This window comes from Rhinatrema bivittatum, chromosome 12, assembly GCF_901001135.1.
Source record: "Rhinatrema bivittatum chromosome 12, aRhiBiv1.1, whole genome shotgun sequence".
Classification (NCBI taxonomy): domain Eukaryota; kingdom Metazoa; phylum Chordata; class Amphibia; order Gymnophiona; family Rhinatrematidae; genus Rhinatrema; species Rhinatrema bivittatum.
The window spans coordinates 54,920,148-54,940,898 of NC_042626.1; the positions used below are offsets into that span (position 1 = coordinate 54,920,148).

The following is a 20,751-nucleotide window of genomic DNA, read 5'->3' on the forward strand; positions in this document are numbered from 1 at the left end:
CGTCTTTTTCTGCAAGCGCTAAGGCTGAGTAAAAGCCGATACTGAATCGTGTCTTATGCCCTCAAAACGTGCGTCCAATGTGGGTTAAAAACCGCACAACCACGGCCGTGCTTTACTGTATCGGCCCATTATAAGGGAAAAAGCACAGAACTGCTTCTATGCCCAAGTCCATAACCAAAGCATAGTAAGCAGCACTGTCTGAATTTTCAAGAAGGCTCATCACCTACTAAAAATGTTGCTAGCAGTTAATGTTTTATGGGTTAGCCTAAGCTTAACTTTATAGCCCTGCAGTTACTGCCCTTATGGGAAACATGGGTGTTGCCTGCATAGAGCGGCAGTTACTACCTTGGGAAGCTTGCTGGGCAGAGTAAATGGACCATTCCCTTTTTTTTTCTGCTGTCATTACTATCGGGCCGATTCAGTAAAGTCTGCAGGAGAGCGGGCGATACAGTATTTAAATGAGGCCCAGCGGTAGAAATGGGCAAAAGGAGGCGCTAGGGATACTAGCGTGTCCCTAGCGCCTCCTTTTGGCCCAGAGTGGCGGCTGTCAGTGGGTTTGACAGCCGACGCTCAATTTTGCTGGCGTTGATTCTCGAGCCCGCTGAGAGCCACGGGTTCGGAAACCGGATGCCAGCAAAATTGAGCATCTGGTTTTCGACACAGCCAGCTAACTTCAACTTTTTTTTTTTTTTTTTACTTTTCGGGACCTCTGAATTCATATCGCCATGATAGTAAGTCAGAGGGTGCACAGAACAGCAGTTTTTCCCTTGGCTGCATGTTTTACTTACTGAATCGCGCTGGAATACCTAATAGGGCCCTCAACATGCATTTGCATGTTGAGGGCCCTATTAGGTACGGCGGTTGGATGCGTGTCTTCTGCCCCTTACTGAAGAAAGGGGTAAGGGAAAACGCGCGTCCAATGACAGGTTAACAGTGTGCTCTGTCGGACTGTATGTGTGCACCTAAGGTATTTCAGGTCCTATACTTAACCTTTTGAACCCTAGATTTCTATGCCAATAAACCCATCAACCCTAATTTCCTCTGGAAAACCACTAATTTTTGTCAATGTGCTATTTTTAATATTAGTATTGGTTATTCAGTATGTGGTTTTACTGGGATAACTGGTGTTGATATTGATATTGATATTAAGTCATCCCTGAATGCAGGGAAAGTGGGTTCAAAAAGTGCCACGTACAATCCCTCACGGCCTCTAGGCGGGCTGCCGTCGATCTTCCAGCTCGATGAGGGGGCGTTCACTCTCCCTGCTCCTGAAAGCTAAGGCTGTCATGGATGGAGGTATCATTCAAGTTCTCCCCCCCCCCCCCCCAACTTTGATGTCCAGTTTGCCCTATCAAATACTGCTGTCTCAAGATGCCACTGTGAACAATGCTCCACCACGTGGTGGGGAAGGGGGTTAAGGTTCTTCCCTGGCTCCTAAGGACTAGGCTCAGCCAGTGTGGTTTTAGTCTCATTGCATACAGGCACCTTTCATGCTGAGTAGTGGTTTCCCCTACGACACTCAGCGCTATAGGTCACTGCACGCCACAGGGCTAAACCAGCACTGGCTCTACCTGTTTCTTATGCCAGGGACGTGAGTAAATAAGAAGGGTTGGGGTGGTGAAAGGTTACTGAGGAGCGCTTTGGCCGCTGAAGAGTTAAAGGGGGCGTGCTTCCTGCCCTGTTGTCTGGTCGCGCATTGGCCGCGGTAAGGAAGGGGGCGGGCGGTACGCGCTGGTAGGCGGACCACGGGCGAGCAGGCTCGGCGGCGGAGGGGCGCGAGCCCGGGCGATGGCAGTTGGGGGGACGGAGGGAGCGCGGAGCGGAGCGGACTGAAGCGAGGGGTGTGGGGAGCAGAGGGAGACCGGAGCAGGAGCGGGCAGCCTGGAGAGAGAGAGCGCGGCCCGGCCATGAAGATGCGGTTCGTGCGCTACCTGATGAAGAACGCGGCCCTGGCAGGGGCCGGGGCCCCCAAACACGTCGACCACTTCTCCAAATTCTCGCCCTCCCCCCTCTCCATGAAGCAGTTCCTGGACTTCGGTAAATCCCGGTGGAAGAACGATCGATGATAATATCACTCGAACCAGAATGATAGGAACTATAATGACCAATATAATTGCATTACTGACGTCATAATATAAGAATGATATGCATAATAATCACTAATATGCATGCGTATATATATATAATTATAATGTACTGATATGAATAATAATCATTAATATCATAAAGTATGTCTTCACTAGTATTTACTAACTTGATATGATTGATAATCATTAATATTGTCATATGTGCTATAAATGATACTCATTAATATTAGCACTACCATCATAATAACATGAATGATAATTATTAATACTATCATTCTTACTAACGCCTTTATTGCAATTTTCCAAGTTTACTGGCATTCGTTTTGTCAGTCATGTCACCACTGTTATTAATATCGTTATCCATCATAATTCATATGATTTGTTTGCCTGAAGTTGCATGGGTCCGTTCTTGGGGTAGGACCGCGGATTTGTAAGAGGAAGCCTCTGATCAGAATAATAAATCGTGGCCGGTGGGCTGGGGAGTCTTCCTCCTGAGCTGTGCTTACATTTTAGTTTGCGAGTACAGGGAGTGTGGCAGTGGATTTATTTATTTTATTTATTTAACACTTTTTTTATACCGACCTTCATAGTAATAACCATATCGGATCGGTTTACATAGAACAAGGGTATAACTGAAGCAATACATAAAAGTAATTAACAATAGAGGTGAATAAGGCAAAGTGAGGAGAAGTGGCAAGAGCCTAGCCTCCCCTCCCCCAACTTCCTTATAAAGAAGTGACAACACCTCGCCGAGGCACATTCATTTCTTAAAGCAGGGGGCAGCTAGGCGGGGGCCACGATTTGGAGTTGTCATTTCTCTACGCTGGCAGCAGTGGCCACATAACAGGATCTTGGTTTCATTAGGAAGATGCCACCTTCAGGGGGGTGCCTAGTGCTCGTACCACCATCCCGGGGCTCTGGCTTAGTGCCAGGTCAGAGGGCAGCGACTTGCAAGGTCCCAGCCCCGGGAGGAGTGGCACTGGGTAAAGCGGTGCCCACAGCTGGCGGCAGGGGGGCACCGGTCAGCGTGGTATGACCTCCACCTTGGAAGCCGCCGGCCGTCTCGTATATAATTAGCACGTCGACTCATTTCCCAGAGGATGACGTTCTTCCTTGTCGCATTGAATGCCCCTTTGCATCCTGAGCCAACGAGGGGCTTAAAATGCCAAATAATCCCCTCTCCAGTTGCTGCCCCAAGCCAGAGGTGCTTGCTGTTAAAATTTAGTGCCGTGACAGCTGCTGGCGCTGGGCGAACGGCCTTCTGTCTGCTGTCGGGATCAGTGGCCAGTGCTGCTTGACACGAGGTCGCCGGACCTCGCCCCGAGTGTACCATGTATAGGGCACTTTTTTCTTTCCATTTTTTTTTAACAGCAGAGTGTGCAGGTTGCATGCATTCACCCTTGTAAGAGAGTTTAGGTGGATTAAATCAAAGCTCTTAATGAAATAGCACCTTTCCCAGCTAATCGAGGTATAGGAAGCTGTAGCTTAAGGACTTCTTGGTTACTATGATCTGTAGTGCTGCCAGACATTTGCTGCAGTAAAGCTTGGACTGTGCATGCCAGACATGTTTGTTCAGATTGTACTTTGCTCCCATTGGGAATGTGCCCACCGCCATGCCAATTGGGTGGCTGCAGCCGAGGCCTGATGAGGCTTTATGTTCCACCCCTCCCCCACTGTAAGCTTCCATTTAAAGGACATTGGTGCAGGGGCTTGGTCTATTTTCACATAATAAGTAGGTCTTTAACTAGCCTAGCTTTGCCCTTGAGTAAATGGGAAGATGTTGTGCCACAGTGCTGTCCCTGCGCCTGCCCTACCCCCATCACTGCCAGCCCCAGTCTCAGGACCAAGAATAAAAGTGACAGATTGGAGTCTCCTGGGGTGACAGTAGGCAGAGGCCCCTCTGAGCTATCCAGGCCAGCTTGTGGTTTGGGGGGGTGGGGGCAACTGGTCTGTCATTGGAATTATAGACTGGAAGCACTCTGCAAAAAGACATTTCTGCAGGGATTGGGTTCAGTTCTTATGCCTTTTGTTGGACTAAAACTGAATTTGTATTCTCTGTTTTAGGGATCAGATTTTCCCAGCCATAAAACTTGGAGGTGTAGCCATGCTAGTCTGTAGTAGCCAAGAAGGCAGGGAAGCTGGTGGCTCCTTATAGATTAATAAATTTATTAGGGCAGAAGCATTCTGGGGCAAGAGTGCCAGTGATTCCTGTACTGGCTGATCTGGAAGGGGTTTCTCACCGACGACAGCTGTTTAGTTTTCCTGCTATCACAATGTTTGTTTTTTTTGTTCCCTAACTTCCACTGTCTTGTATCTTAAGCTTCTGGACCGACTCCTCAAAATTGTTTTCAAGAGCCTGTAATAACTGCTGCAATTTCGTCAGCAAATGCCTGGTCCCTCCCCTAACTTTCCTGGCTGGCGTTGAACCCTGTTTACGGAGCCTTCCTGAAACGGGGATCAAATTACAGCCGGCGGCCACCCCACTGTGGAGGGAGACTGGGCCGCCCGGAAGCCGTGGGAGACTGGAGGCCTGGCACAATGAGACCTGGGACTTGTTTACCAGTTCCTGCTAGCTGACCTTTTTCAGCTGACTCCTCCTGTCCTGAAGCTGTTTTCCCTGGTTCCTGTCCTTCCCTCTCCTTGCTTTGTTTCCTTGCCTAGCCCCTCCCTATCCAGCTGAAACACTTGTGAAGACAAAGTAACTTCCATACAGGTTATTACTTGTTGCTGACCCCTGTAGCCAAGGTTTGCAGGGCGAGGGAGCACCTGCCTTGTGTCAACTCTCTTGGCTAGCTTCAAAGAATATCCTCGGGGCAGGTTTCACATCTGATTTGTTATTTATTATTTCTATGGTGCCAACAGCACGTGGGGCAGTGTTCAAAATAATTCCCATGCATGCAGTGTTCCTGGCCCAAAGATCTCAGAGAGCGAGTGACTTGCTCTTGGTTGGAGAGGGAAGCCAAAGCTTGCTGGTTCTCGGCTCATTCTCCTGCCGTGCGACCTGCCAGTTTACCCAGGGATCCTGGAGTGCTTTGGATAAATGGAGCGTACCCACGCTGTACACATGCTCAGTTGGGGAGCAATGAGTGAGCCAGGGAGTTGTACATTAACCTAGTTTCTCATCTGAGTATGACTGGACTCCTCTCCTCCTTTCCCTCACTCAGCACCCATGGATTAGCCTGGTTGCACAATACCCATTACAGGCCAGGTTTAGGCTGGGGTGGCATCTCTGCCTCAACTGCTGGCACCAAGGTAGTTAAATCAGGCAAACAGAGCAAGAATGAAAAGCCCAGATACCTGCATTCACTTTCTCGCTCAGAGGCACGAAACCATGAGCTGACTCGCATTTGCTCCTGCCCAGTTCATGTGTCCGCTCATGCCTCCAGTACACCCGCTGTCATGTCCTCGCTCACACCTGCTAATTCACAGCCTCCCCGATGCACCTGCTTACACCTTCACGAGTTTGGCTTAATAGAAAGATTTTAGTTTTATAAGATTACGTTCTTATGTGAACATTTTCCCTTTATCTTCTTTATTATTCGTTTTATGTTTGCCTTTTAATTTGGTACCTCTCTCTGTTTTAACCCCTTAGATTTAATTGTGTCCATCCCCTTGATTTTCTATTGACTTGTTAAGCAAGCAGTAAATAAACACAAACAAAGCATGACCCACCCTGGCACATCTTTGCCTTCCCCGCACTTTCTCCGGAGATCCTGCCTGCTTTCCCCTAATGCTGCATTCCCGCCCCGTGCAGGGTCCAGCAATGCCTGCGAGAAAACCTCCTTCGTCTTCCTGCGGCAGGAGCTCCCCGTCCGACTGGCCAACATCATGAAGGAAATCAACCTGCTTCCTGACCGCTTGCTGGGCACCCCATCTGTGCAGCTGGTCCAGAGCTGGTGAGTTCTGCCCCGCGCGCCCCTTAAAACGTTCCCCGCGTCACGGCTGTTATGTGCAGAGGAGGCTGGTCGGCGAGTGTGCCAGCAGCCGCCGCGTGAATTTCTGCTTTTTGTCACCTGTTCACGTCCAGTCAGCAGTGGCTCCTGAATCTGTCCTGGGGGACCCCCAGCCAGTCGGGTTTTCAGGGTATGCAGGAGATAAGTGGGCATACAATGGGGGCAGTGCATACAAATCTATCTCCTGCATCTTGATTGTGGATATCCTGAAAACAGGACTGGGTGGGGGTCCCCCAGGACAAGTTTGGGAACCTCTGCTATAGGATATTCTTAAGAACATAAGAAAATGCCATACTGGGTCAGACCAAGGGTCCATCAAGCCCAGCATCCTGTTTCCAACAGTGGCCAATCCAGGCCATAAGAACCTGGCAAGTACCCAAAAACTAAGTCTATTCCATGTTACCGTTGCTAGTAATAGCAGTGGCTATTTTCTAAGTCAACTTAATAGCAGGTAATGGACTTCTCCTCCAAGAACTTATCCAATCCTTTTTTAAACACAGCTACACTAACTGCACTAACCACATCCTCTGGCAACGAATTCCAGAGTTTAATTGTGCATTGAGTGAAAAAGAACTTTCTCCGATTAGTTTTAAATGTGCCCCATGCTAACTTCATGGAGTGCCCCCTAGTCTTTCTACTATCCGAAAGAGTAAATAACCGATTCACATCTACCCGTTCTAGACCTCTCATGATTTTAAACACCTCTATCATATCCCCCCTCAGTCGTCTCTTCTCCAAGCTGAAAAGTCCTAACCTCTTTAGTCTTTCCTCATAGGAGAGTTGTTCCATTCCCCTTATCATTTTGGTAGCCCTTCTCTGTACCTTCTCCATCGCAATTATATCTTTTTTGAGATGCGGCGACCAGAATTGTACACAGTATTCAAGGTGCGGTCTCACCATGGAGCGATACAGAGGCATTATGACATTTTCCGTTTTATTCACCATTCCCTTTCTAATAATTCCCAACATTCTGTTTGCTTTTTTGACTGCCGCAGCACACTGAACCGACGATTTCAATGTGTTATCCACTATGACACCTAGATCTCTTTCTTGGGTTGTAGCACCTAATATGGAACCCAACATTGTGTAATTATAGCATGGGTTATTTTTCCCTATATGCATCACCTTGCACTTATCCACATTAAATTTCATCTGCCATTTGGATGCCCAATTTTCCAGTCTCACAAGGTCTTCCTGCAATTTATCACAATCTGCTTGTGATTTAACTACTCTGAACAATTTTGTGTCATCTGCAAATTTGATTACCTCACTCGTCGTATTTCTTTCCAGATCATTTATAAATATATTGAAAAGTAAGGGTCCCAATACAGATCCCTGAGGCACTCCACTGTCCACTCCCTTCCACTGAGAAAATTGCCCATTTAATCCTGCTCTCTGTTTCCTGTCTTTTAGCCAGTTTGCAATCCACGAAAGGACATCGCCACCTATCCCATGACTTTTTACTTTTCCTAGAAGCCTCTCATGAGGAACTTTGTCAAGCGCCTTCTGAAAATCCAAGTATACTATATCTACCGGTTCACCTTTATCCACATGTTTATTAACTCCTTCAAAAAAGTGAAGCAGATTTGTGAGGCAAGACTTGCCCTGGGTAAAGCCATGCTGACTTTGTTCCATTAAACCATGTCTTTCTATATGTTCTGTGATTTTGATGTTTAGAACACTTTCCACTATTTTTCTGGCACTGAAGTCAGGCTAACCGGTCTGTAGTTTCCCCGATCGCCCCTGGAACCCTTTTTAAATATGGGGGTTACATTAGCTATCCTCCAGTCTTCAGGTACAATGGATGATTTTTTTTTTTATTTTTTTTTTTTTAATTTTGTTTTTATTGAATTTTCAAATTATTCAAACATTTCACATAAATGTCAAGTAATACAGTAATCTTGAACATATAATGTAAATTAAACATTTTCCTTCTTTTACAATTCTACTTTCAGTAAAATGCTAATCCAAAAGGGATATTAACTAAACAAATGGAAATAATATATATATTGCTGTTTTTCACTTTTATACTAGTAAGAGAAGATCCATTTTTTAAGTTTAGAGCAATATTAACCAAACAATATTTTCAAAAACTACTGAAAGTTAGGCTGCACTATATTCTATAGCTGAATTAATTCTGTCCTGTGTCCAAGGTCCAGTGGTGTGTTTGTATAAAATTTCCCAATTGGTCAGGGTCATAAAAAACATATCTCTGACCTTCCACTCTCATCACACATTTACAGGGAAATCTCAATATTATTTGAGCCCCATGTGATCTTGCTTGGGGCAACAAAGACAGGAATTTCTTCCTTTTCCTCTGAGTTTCTTTCGAAACATCTGGGTACATCCACATTTTTTGATCTAAATATAACTCTGTCCTGTGTTGGAGAAATTTTTTCATTACTATATCTCTGTCCATTGAAGACATAAATTTGACCAGCAGGGTACCTCTTCCTTCAACTTGATATTGTTGTGAGGTCTCCAAAAACTCCGTAATATTTAACCTTACTTCTTCCGTTTCCATCTGATTTTCTGTATTTGTTTTAAGTACTGACACAAAATAAGCTTTATTTATAACAGGCATATCTTCATTTGACATTTTCATTATGTCTTTCAGGTAACTTTTAAATTGCTCTTTAGCAGAAATCAGTTTGCACTTCGGGAAGTTTATAATTCTGATATTTGTATTTCTCAGTTCGTTCTCAAACGTCTCCATTCTTCTGTTCATAATTACTTCTCCTTTAATTATAGAGTTTTGGACTTCCTCTACTTTCTTTATTTTCCCTTCAATATAAGTTATTCTCTCAGTTTGGCCACCCATAATCTTTTTCACATTAGATATTGAGTCTTGAGTTATCTTAAATCCTTCCGAAATTGTCATTAAGGAGGTTTGTAATGTTGATATTGCAAGCCACAGAGATTCTAGGGTAATATTTTGAGGCCTTTCCAAAGGTTTTAAAACTGGAAAGGGTGCCGGTTGGATAACAATATTAATTTCATCCATACCTCTGGATATCTCGGGTGGTATCTCCAGGATAGATCCCCCTCCTCTGTCCATTCTCAGGCTCTCGGGGGATTGCCCTCCTCCCAGCGGGGTGGACGCCATTGCACCACCCTCCGTCGCAGGGACCACGATCTCCTCCGAAAAACGCACCTCAGATGAGCTCACCTCCTCTAACGGCATCCGTTGTTGAGAAAGCTCAGCGTTTTCAGGCTGTGTCCTTGCAGGGGGGGAGGGAGTCAGCGGTGCTCCAGGACTTAGTGTTATTTCGCCCGCAAGCGGTAACGACTGCTCACTCGCTGCCGCAAGCGCGGGACTCTCTGGAGGTCTGGCTGCCTGAGCAAACAGGTCCGGGATTAAGGTCTGCGAACTCGGCAGACTAGGGCTCGCTGAGGAAACTTCCCTAAGTCTGCCTTTCCTCTTAGTGTGCGGCATAGTTCCAATTAGGAAGGCAATAAGGCAATAAGGCAACAATATACAGCACAAAGCCCCGGAGCTCCGTTCGCGTCCTTTCAGTCCGACGCCATCTTGGATCTATCCGTCTGACAATGGATGATTTTAATGATAAGTTACAAATTTTTACTAATAGGTCTGAAATTTCATTTTTTAGTTCCTTCAGAACTCTGGGGTGTATACCATCCGGTCCAGGTGATTTACTACTCTTCAGTTTGTCAATCAGGCCTACCACATCTTCTAGGTTCACCGTGATTTGATTCAGTCCATCTGAATCATTGCCCATGAAAACCTTCTCCATTATGGGTACCTCCCCAACATCCTCTTCAGTAAACACCGAAGCAAAGAAATCATTTAATCTTTCCGCGATGGCCTTATCTTCTCTAAGTGCCCCTTTAACCCCTCGATCATCTAACAGTCCAACTGACTCCCTCACAGGCTTTCTGCTTCGGATATATTTAAAAAAGTTTTTACTGTTTATTCTTGTAAGGTCTGTAATACCTGTGGCCTCTGCTCCAATGCCAGGCTTGTCACCTAAAAAACTTGCAAAAAGCCATCAAGGCACTTTTGCTTGCAGGGTTTGTTTCCTTCATCTTCTGGGTAAGGAGGGGACAAGAAATCCCCCAGACCGAGTCCATGTTGGTGAAAAGGGCAGAGGGGTCTTTGTCTGCTTCTATAAATTTAGCCCTTTCCGGAAAAAAATGCCTCCCCACCCCCTGCGCTTTATACAAAAAACCAAATTGTGCTGTTTTTTTTCCCCCTCCTGAATTTGCAGGAAGCGAGAGGCTGTTGCAAAATCGTGCCCACAAACGGAGGCCTGCCCGATTCCTAAACCTGGCCCTGAATGTCTTGTGCACTGTAAGAGGGGATTCCCGGGTTTATCTTTTTTAACAGAAGGGCTGGTACCTCAGTGGGTCCAGAATGGGGTCGTCTGTCAGGGCGTTAACCCCTGCCAAAAGGCACCATCTTCACCTTCACTCGAGTCCTGCCTTGGACAGTTCCCTTCCCCCATCCCTCTGGTTTGATTAAGACGTGCATTGGGCCTGATCTTATTTGCTTCTTGAACAGGTGAGAGAAAATTGCATTATCCATCAGCCAGCAATTGTATCACTGCCAGGTCTCGGCTTACTATAAGTCTCAGTTCTGTGTATTTTTCTGTATTGGGTTTCATTTCATGAAACGAACAATTGACAGATAGAAAGTACATTTTCATTCAGTGCACATTCAAGCTGTGAACCTGTTGCCAGAGGATGTGGTCAAGGCGACGAGCAGAGCGGGGTTTAAAAGAGGTTTGGACAAGTCTGTAACTCATGCTTAGCCAGGCAGACTAAAGAAAACTATTGCTAGCCCTGGGAGTGACTAACCGGAAATAGATTTACCTTGCGGGATCTGCAGGGTACTTGTGATCCAGACTGGCCACTTCCGGAGACAGGATCCTGGGCTCGCTGGCCCTTGGCCTGGGGACCCCACAGCCTTGGTTTTCAAGGCTATCCACAGGCGAGAAATTTGCATGTACTGGGTCTGCAGGGCATGCCAATATATATCTTGTATCCTGAAAAACCCCTGTGGGGGTCACCCGGACAGGCTTGGGAAGTCCCGCTGCGCCATGGCAGGAGTGCTTGCTGTATCTGGGATGCAGAAAGCTTATTGCTCTGTTATAATGCAGAAACGGAGACGGATGCACGCAGTCGCCGGGACGTATTGTGCGTGTGCCCACAATAAACAATGGTCCCTTTTGGCTTGCCGCCACATATTGGGTCTCCAGGCGCCGGCTCTGCCTGGCACGCATTCTAAACAGTTTCGATGCGGCTGGCATTGATGGGATGCCTCGTGTCCTACACCGGCTGCCGCTTTCTATGTAAGGATGCCTTTGGGAGATAAAAGACCTCAGGGCTAGAAATAGAACCAGCCATGTCCGCCATAGGAAAACCTACAGCGCTGAAGGTGGCAGAGCCTCTGCTGGGGAGAAAGACTGATACTTCACTTTCAGTGCATATCCAGCATAACTCTCTGCTTCAATGGCAGGGGGAATGAAGAAAAGTGGATCTATATACAGACAACCAACAAGGACTGAATTAGATAGTCTGGGTAAACAAATAAGCATGGGTGTAGCTTGCTTATTGCAGCGGTTACTACCCCTAACTAATTAAGCTAAATATTTCACTTAGATGCAGCTCCAACACTGCTCTCTACATTAATGGTGGGGGTGGAAGGGAAATAGAACCAAAAGGTTACTAAGAGCCAAGAGTAACAGATAAGTATGAGAAAAAAAAAAGTGCGAAGCTTGCTGGGCAGACTGGATGGGCCGTTTGGTCTTCTTCTGCCGTCATTTCTATGTTTCTGTGGGTTTGATCTTTAGAAGGAACTGCTGGTATTTTGATTAAAACATCTCGCGTTCACTTCTATTCAGAATGGAAGCCAAACCTTCCTCCCCGCTGCCCACAACGGTGTTGGCAACTCTGTGGGGGGCAGGGGTGGGTTGGCAGCCAAGGATAAGCAGCTGGTTGCCTCTGGCCCAGTTATTATGCAGCTGGCAGCCGCCTGTGAACTTTGTTCTACTTTCGGGGTCACGTGAGAGCCTGTTTGTAAGAAGCTGCTGCCTCCCTCCGCCTCCTATCTAGCACAGCCGCAGAGCAGGACCGGCTCAGACTGGCCCCAGGGGTTACTGAGAGCCAGGGGAGGGGCGAGCATAGCAAGCAAAAACAATAGGGAAGTATAGCCAGCAAATGCTTGAAATAGAAAAACAAATCGTCCTTAAAATGCCCCCCTTCTCTTTCCTCTGGCACCCGTGAGCCTCAGTGTAGTGGTGACGTGGCACTGGGGGCTCTGTGCCACCCAGACCCGTCCCCGAGGTGCCTTAACCCTTGGATGTGCACATGAACACGGTGCCCACGTATGCATTAACTCTTTAGTGGACTCCCTGAACTTCAGACCTGATTTCTTGCTTGCAAGGGTCCTGCAGCGCTTTTTGTGCAGGATATAAAATCCCTGGGATGAACCACATTCTGCAGACTGCCTTGCAGGTTTTTGCACTTTTTTTTTTTTTGCATTTCTTTAATCGGAAACTTTTAACTGATTACTGATAAATTAAAAAAAACAAATGAATTTGCTGAGTATTTGTCAGTAATAGCAAATGTTGATGAGAAAAGTTCTTTACTGAGGAGTAAGTGTAATATTTTTGGCTAAAAGGGTGTTTGAGCTGGACTCCGTCATGGAGAGCTGCCTGACTGCGGGCTGTATTAAATAGGACGCTGATCCAGTCCTGGTGTTAGCCCCCGCCCGCCTGCAGGGCCTCACTTCTGCCTTGTGCAGAGAATTAGTCCGGATATGGGTTGGGCGTAAAACCAGGACTGGATCAGCTTCTGACCACATGAAGCCAGCAGGGAGAGTTGACTATTTATTTTCCTCAGTTCTGTTTGAGAGCATTTAAAATCAGCCCCCAAACGGATGTTTCACCAATACTTTCATGTTTTGCCCCCCGTTTCAGTAAATAAATCTGTTGAAAGCACATGCACTGCAGTTACAAACAATGGATACGAAGTTTCTATATTATGCCCCCTCCCCCCACCCACATCTGATTTTTGGATTTACAGGTATGTCCAGAGTCTTTTGGATATCCTGGAGTTCCTGCACAAGAGCCCTGAGGACCAGGGCACCCTGGGGAAGTGAGTTTCCTGGGCAATGCTGGGGGAGTGCCTTTGAGCATGCACGGGCTGTCACTGGTTTGGCGTTTCTGTTCTAAGGGTCACTGTTGCTTTCCCCCCTCCTCTTACCATGCCCTCTGTCTCCTCTCTCCCCATCTCGCCGTGCCCCTCTTTCTCCTCTGTCTGTATCCCTTTCTCCAACTCCAGCTTATTAACGTGCATCTTTCTGTTTCCAGCTTCACCGATGCTCTTATCACCATCCGGAATCGCCACAATGATGTGGTGCCAACCATGGCCCAGGGCGTGATAGAGTACAAGGAGGCTTTTGGTGACGACCCGGTCACTAACCAGAACATTCAGTACTTCCTGGATCGCTTCTACCTGAGTCGAATCTCCATCCGCATGTTAATCAACCAACACAGTAAGAACGGGTGGGGGAGAGGCAGCAGTGGGCAGTAGAGCTCCTGGCTGCAGCACTCGGCAGGCCTCCAGGGCATCGGGGCGACAGTAAAAGTGATGGGCACTACCCATGTTTGGCGAGACATTTGGAAATGGGTGGTAGTGTGATGGCTGCCGTGATTTGGTTCCTGGAAATATCCGAGCCCTCCTGAGTCTCTGGGCTACCTCCCATTTTATCGCCTTCCTGGTCTCCCAGTGTCTCACTTGTTTACTGTTACTTAGCGATCCGTAACAGAGGACATCTGGAGGGGGAGGACAGGGATTGCGTAATTCCCACCCCCACACATAACTTTCAGGGACTTAGCAAAGCGCAGTGCCATAATTAGCCTTGCTGTCCTCTTTTTTTTATTAGCTGAATTGTTTCTTCTCCCTCTCCCTTCCTCCTAGGAAAACCATTTTCTCTGCCTCTCTCCGTTCAAGTCAAGAAACTTTATTAATGTTTATTATTTACATTCATAAATTGCTTCTCCAAACAGCTCAAAGCAATGCATTCAGTGAAAAAGGACAGGAGAAGTGCACAGGCTCATATTCCCAGGTGCTGGGGCTATGCGGTATTTGTCTCTGGTCAGATCGTATTTCTGGCCTGGGAACCGGATGCAGCATTCTCCCGTTTCCCCCGGCTTTTACAGAATAATTCCTGCTCTTTTTTTTTTTTTGCTTTTCTCTGTCAGGTTTGGGATGTGTGCAGCTCTGATATTTTGCACAGTACAGGAGGAAATAAATGTCTCTTTCTGCAGTGTTGTACCGCATGAAGAGTCAAACTTCTTGGGGGTTCCAGTTCAGTTTTCATCTAACTTGTGGCCTTTTTTGTTTTTATACACGTTTGCAATTTCAGTCTGCCTGTCTTTCTGATCCTCTGCTCGAGGCATATCGTTAATATGATCTCTCACTCTATCTCCCTCTTCCCCCTTCAGCTCTCATTTTTGATGGTGCCATGAACCCAGCCCACCCCAAGCACATTGGCAGCATCGATCCAAACTGTGACGTGACTGAGGTGGTCAAAGGTATGTGGGGGAGGGGTCTCTCACTTCTGACTCCAAGTGCCTTTGCTTGGGGTGTCTTTTTTGATTTTCGGTTCTCATCATTGTGGGGCTATGTCCAGTGCATTAAGCAGCTCTCCCCCTCCTCTCTCTTTCTTTCTCAGATGCCTATGACATGGCTAAAATGCTCTGTGATAAATATTACCTGTCCTCCCCTGAGCTAGAAATCCAGGAGGTTAATGGTGAGTAGCTGTGCGCGGATGTCTGTATTTCTGTCTGCGTGATCAGTCTATCTGCATATCTATGCATTTGTGTCTCCCTGTATGAGTGCGTTTGTGTATGGGTATAGCACGTCTGCATGGACGGTATAAGTATTAGAGATGTGCATTTGTTTTAGACGAATTAACTTCAATGAAATTGTCTAATTCGTCCTGTTTCGGGAACGCCCCGAAACAAACAAACAATTCGCCGAAATGTGCGAAAAATTTGAATTTCGTGTTAGTGCGCACTAACATGCAATTAGAGAAATACGCCCCCCCCCCCCCCCCGAAATGTGGGAAAAACGAAGGATGAACCGATACAATGTATAAAAACAATACACATCTCTAATAAGTATATGTTTGTGTGGTGGGAGACTGTTTACAATTCGTGTACATGCAAGCTTCCCCATTGGTGCTCACTTGGTGGAACAGATGTGTGTGAGTGTTGCTGGTGGGAAGGGTTTTGCAGTGACACTGGAGAAGGTGTGAGTTTTCAATTACCAGAGATGCTTGGGTCTTAGGCTTTCCTTTCAGCTCCTATTCTTCACTCCACAGCTAACAACGCCAGGCAGCCCATCCGCATTGTGTATGTCCCATCTCACCTCTACCACATGCTCTTTGAACTTTTCAAGGTAGGCTCGATTGAATGTGGGAGTCTTTGCTGGGTCTGGTATCTGTCTGTCTCTCACACTTCACAGTTGGTCCTGATCTCACTGCTGTGTCCGTTTTCTCTGCAGAACGCCATGCGAGCTACGGTGGAGAGTCAGGAGTCCAGCCTCTCGTTGCCTCCTATCAAAGTCATGGTGGCCTTGGGAGGAGAAGATGTGGCCATTAAGGTAGAGACTAGTGGAAAGCTTCTCCAGGGGTAAGGGGAGGGGGTATTCCCATGGCTCAGTCCGCCGAGTTTGATGGTTCTCTTTGTTATCTTGTGTAGATGAGTGACCGAGGCGGCGGGGTCCCGCTGCGGAAAATTGAGAGGCTCTTCAGTTACATGTATTCCACAGCACCTACCCCGCAGCCTGGCACAGGAGGCACCCCTCTGGTACGTAGCTCCTCTACTCAGCCAGTTTCTGTCCAGCCAGATTGACCCATTACTTTTCCAGCCAATCGCATTCAAAGAATTAAAACAAGTCTAGAAATTTGCCCCACTATTGGGCAAGTGACTAGAGATTGGAATTGGTCCAAGTCTTCCTACAGAGAATTGTAGTGGTATCGCTGCATACAGTGTGTGTACCGAACCCATGCCTCACGCCTGAGGTTGCCTGAAGACCCCCCTTGGGGGCCAGGCTGAACCGTCTATGGGATTTGGTCCCCTTCTGTCCTGCAGCCAGGTGCCAGTGATTCAGAGTCTGCCAGTCCATCCTGCTCTGCCTAGATCCACTTGTTCCAACAGCATCTTGCATTCTTCTTGTGCCCTTCAGGCTGGCTTTGGCTATGGTTTGCCCATCTCTCGTCTCTATGCCAAATACTTCCAGGGGGACCTGCAGCTGTATTCCATGGAGGGCTTTGGAACGGATGCCGTCATTTACCTGAAGGTGGGTACAGCTCCTCTCCTGGACAGCAAGCACCGGGCAGCTATATTAACCCCTTCTTCTCTGTATATGCTATAGTAACGCATGTTGGATGAGTGCTAGGCCTACAGAATCACAATTAGAACAACATTTATCTCATGCTTGCACCAGAAGGACGTTTACAGTTCTCTGACGATCTGTTGTGTTTGTTCTTTCTTGGCTGTCATCTTTGGATCTATAAAGGGAGGTCATAGAAATGAGGCAAGAGATGAGATAAGTTTCAGTTGCGTCACCTGTTTGAGGATGCGAACGGCTTGGTCAGCAAAAGCCTTGGCCATGCCTGCTTTTAGCAGTTCCGTTTCCAGAACCTTCATCCTGGCTTCGTTGGGAAAATCCTTGATGAAGGTTCAGAGAATGGATGTGAAAGGGTGAGCTTTCTCACACTTGGCTGGCGCGACCCTGCATCTGTGCCTATGATAGACGGGCAACCGATGTTGCTTTTGACTGGGCTCGCTGACGGAGCTTAGCTAGCCAATCAAACACATTGATGTTCCTGGGGGGGGAGGGGCTCAGTTGCACCATAAGAGGCAGGAAATGCTTTAAAGAAGATTGTCAATCATTTTTTAATTGGAGAGCTGTAGCACCTCCCCCCCCCTCCCAATTCCATAACAACCTGGTTGAAGCCAGTGTACAGAGGCCTGACATCGGGAGTGGGGGTTTGGGGGAGGGGATCAGGATGATTTGACAGCGCTGGTAGTCGTGTACCGTTAGGCATTGCACTGCATTAAGGCCATGCCTGGAGGGGCAGCAAATCTGGTCCAATCTGGTCTTTCCCCAAACAAAAGGGAGACACAACAAGGAAGCCATCAGCAAGGACTTTGAAGCCATTCACCTGAAGCAAATTCCATTGTATTTTAGTGGAGCACCACAAACACAGCTGTTTGTGTGTAGTAAAAGAGTTTAACTTTTTTTTTTTTTTTTTAATTGCTGAAGTAGAATGGGTGATAGGTTGTGGCATTTTGCCCTGTCTCTAACGGAGACTGCGTGTGGATGAATCGCGAGCCCTGCGGTACCTGAATACGCACACAGGGAAGCAGAGGGTGGATTGACAGCTCCTGTGGCTCTTCAGCATTTCCTGAGGCTGGGGTTTACATGGTGCTGGTGGGTTGGGTGAATGGGGCTTAAGGCTTGTCGGATAGTGCTGAGTTTGATGCTGTGGAGAAGGGACTGAGTACCGCTATAGCCAAGGGCTTTTGAGTAGAAATGTGTGTGGGGGGGAAGGTTTTAAGTTGAGGGATTTGTAGAGAAACAGAGGAATGCAAGCAGAAGGTCGTGGTTCGGTAAAGGTGGCAGGGCTGCCGTTCCCCATGGGCTTTGCTGTGGGATTTCTAAACTAAAAATGGGAGGCCCAGCAGTGAGCCAAAGCTATGGTTCCCCCTCTGAGAAGGAGGTGAGAGCTGTGAGCCCATGTTCCACTTCCAGGTCCCTTTGATCCTCAGCAGAGGAGAGAGAGAAGAGCGAGCTGGCTCGGTGCTAAACCTTTTCCATTTTCTTGTTTCAAGGCTTTGTCAACGGACTCGGTGGAACGCCTTCCGGTGTATAACAAGTCAGCCTGGAAGCATTACCAGCCCACGCAGGAGGCAGATGACTGGTGTGTGCCCAGTACAGAGCCCAAGAACCTGTCCACCTATCGGATCAGCTAGGCAGGAAGCGCCCCATCTCCACCAAGCCCAACCTGAACATGGGAGGGAGAATCGCACAGCACCCATAAAACGATGAGCATGGACTGCAATTCACCTGCTGGCTAAGGAAGACGCCAGACACACGAGCGCTGAACATTCTGGCCAGCGAGGAGCCTGATTGCAACCGACAGGGTAGCTAGCGCTCTCCTAACAGACATTCAATTGCATGGAACTGACTTGGTTGTGAGCAGAGCCCCTGCGGTGAGAGAAGCTGCCAGGGGCCACTTTCTGAGCTGGTTTATCACTGTTTTGATTTCATGGTCCTTGCTATCACCACCCCTTCCCAAAGCCTGTGTGTGTGTGCGCGTGCGTCAGATTGGGAACCTCCACAGCCAGAAGGGGAGAGGCTTGCACAAAGGCCTCAAGAGAGCTCCGGAAAGCAGGAGAGGAGCCCCCGTGAAAATACCCTGAATGCGGGTGCTGGAGAATGCAGGAGAAGTGTAGGAAGTGGGAGAGAGGAGAGAACAAGACAATGTGAGCATGTTGGAGGCTTAACCTTAGGAAATGTGAAAGTCCGTGGTGGGTAGAACACAGCTGGACCAAATGTGCCAAAGCTCTCCTGAAAGGGGACAGAGCCTTAGAACCTAACATTTCTTTAAACTGAAAGCATTTCAGGAAATGACTTGCTCTGTCCCCTCCTATAGCCTCCCATTGTCTTATGATATTTGATCATGAGGAAATGAGGCTCTATGTACATGTGGGTATGCAGGTCTGTGCATGTGTGCTTAGGCCTCTGTAAATTTAGAGGAAAAAAGGTTATGTGTATAGGGGACCAGATGATTCCAGGAACTCCCTTTCACTCTCGCCTGGTCCTGAAGCATTCTGGGATCTGTAGTTCCACGTCTTAGGCCACATGCCTCAGCATGGTTTGGCATGGGAGTTTGAAGACCTGGACTGAATGAAATAGTTCCAGTGTTCATGGAGCTATCTGTTCAGTCTGTTTTAGGATGAGTAGAGTGATAGAGATGGTGTGAAGTAAAGAGGCATGGCCTAGGGTTGTTGGGGTGGAGAGTAGAGTTGAGGGAGAGAACTACAGGTGCCATATACTCTGAATACTTCAAGCTGCCTGTTGCTGAAAGCCGACAGGAGCCCCCAACATTGTGGCTCACATCGTCACTAACACCCCAGTCAGGGAAATACACTGTCTGCTGCCTCATTCATAAAAGGATGTCTTTTCTTCTCTGCCTTTGGGGGCACCCTGTGTTAAATCAGGCTCAAGGTTTTCCTGGCTGCCTTTCTGCTAGGCCCCAGAGCCTCTTGTGACCCTCCACCATGGCCCCAGCTGTGTTGAGAGTATTTTCCCTGTTCTCTGTGCTAGCCTGGAGTTCATGGTGTAGCGATTTTGCTTTGAGTGGAAACACCTACAACAGATGGCAGTGTCCCAGTCTGGAGCATCAGAAGAATGGAGCTGTGCATTGACCACCGCAGGCAGTGGCACGTGGAGGGGCAAGCCTGTTATTGTAGCTAACGACACTGACATTCCCGATACAAGGAAAACCAAAAATAACCTCTGGATACCCAAAATATTTCTCAGAGAATAGGATGCATCTGCTAGCGAATCAGCAGTGAGACCTGGTGGGCATTACATGACAATAGAGACTGTGCTGATGTGCTTTGTAAAAGAAAACATTAAAATGTTTTTCAAAAGTTTTTTTTACCAAATATTTTTATTACCATTTTCTAAAAGTCCCCTTCTCTGGTAGGCTAGCATCGAGATTGTAGCCCTTGCCTTTTAGGTAGGTGAGAGGCCCAAGTATTCATTCATTCCAGTACTGGCAGTAGGGCCCATAAGAACATAAATTATCCTGTACTGGGTCGGACCAAGGGTCCATCGAGCCCTGTATACTGGTTTCCAGCAGTGTCCAATGCAAGTCGCAGTTACCCGGCAAGTGCCCAGACATGAAATAGATCCCATGCTACTCCTTTGATATTTTCTGCCTGGTGTTTTCTGGTTCCCAGGTCTGGCAAGATGAGCTGTTATCTTGTAGGTTATTGGGGCAGTAAGGGTGGAAGCATTGGCGTCCTGGGTCCCTGTGTCTTTCCTGTCTGGTGATGTTACTGTGTGCCACGTTCTGTGATGTGAGTACCGTGCAGAGCCATTCGCTCTTCCAAGCATGCTGGTAGCATGCTAGCCTTTTCGCTGTCGTGAGTTTGCCATGAGAAGCAAATGTTTAAATGGCCACGCTTTGCCAAGACACCCAGACACATCCCAGGCTTCTGCAGCTGCCTGACTCTCCCGAGGAAGGACCCATATGTCAGTTCACTTCTGCTGCTAGAATTAGGCTCTTACCTAAGATCCTAAGCCTGTTTGCTCTGTGCTTTTGCTCTGTGAGCAGCCTGTTCTAATAATTGGGTTAACCTGTGCCTGTCTGTCTCTCTGTCCTTCTTCCACCACTTTCTGTATTAACAGATCCAAGTGAATCAAATAGAAGCAGCACATCCTTGTACAGACCTAACGCAAATACTTTGGAATGTTTTTCTTTACTCACTGAAGTTCTTTTCTGTATTCCCAATCTCTGCTAATATGATTTTCTGTTTTGAATTTTACTTTGTTTTCTGGGTCTATCTCACTCTGTTTCTGTCCAGTATACCTTGCAATATCCCTGGACACCTTACCTCTTCTGGGCTTTTTATCCAGGAGGAAGTGAGGACAAGCAGAAT

At 47.3% G+C, this 20,751-nt stretch overlaps 1 protein-coding gene across 1 annotated transcript; it reads left to right on the top strand.

The window, feature by feature from the left end:
• The first annotated feature begins 1,763 nt into the window (after positions 1–1,763).
• PDK2 (pyruvate dehydrogenase kinase 2) lies at positions 1,764–19,740 on the top strand. The gene is made up of 11 exons (XM_029572938.1): positions 1,764–2,037; positions 5,842–5,983; positions 13,088–13,159; positions 13,375–13,559; positions 14,512–14,601; positions 14,742–14,819; positions 15,393–15,469; positions 15,575–15,673; positions 15,772–15,879; positions 16,259–16,372; positions 17,911–19,740. The coding sequence occupies exons 1-11, from the start codon at positions 1,908–1,910 to the stop codon at positions 18,049–18,051; spliced, it is 1,236 nt and encodes a 411-aa protein (XP_029428798.1). The 5' UTR covers positions 1,764–1,907; the 3' UTR covers positions 18,052–19,740.
• Positions 19,741–20,751: the final 1,011 nt, after the last annotated feature.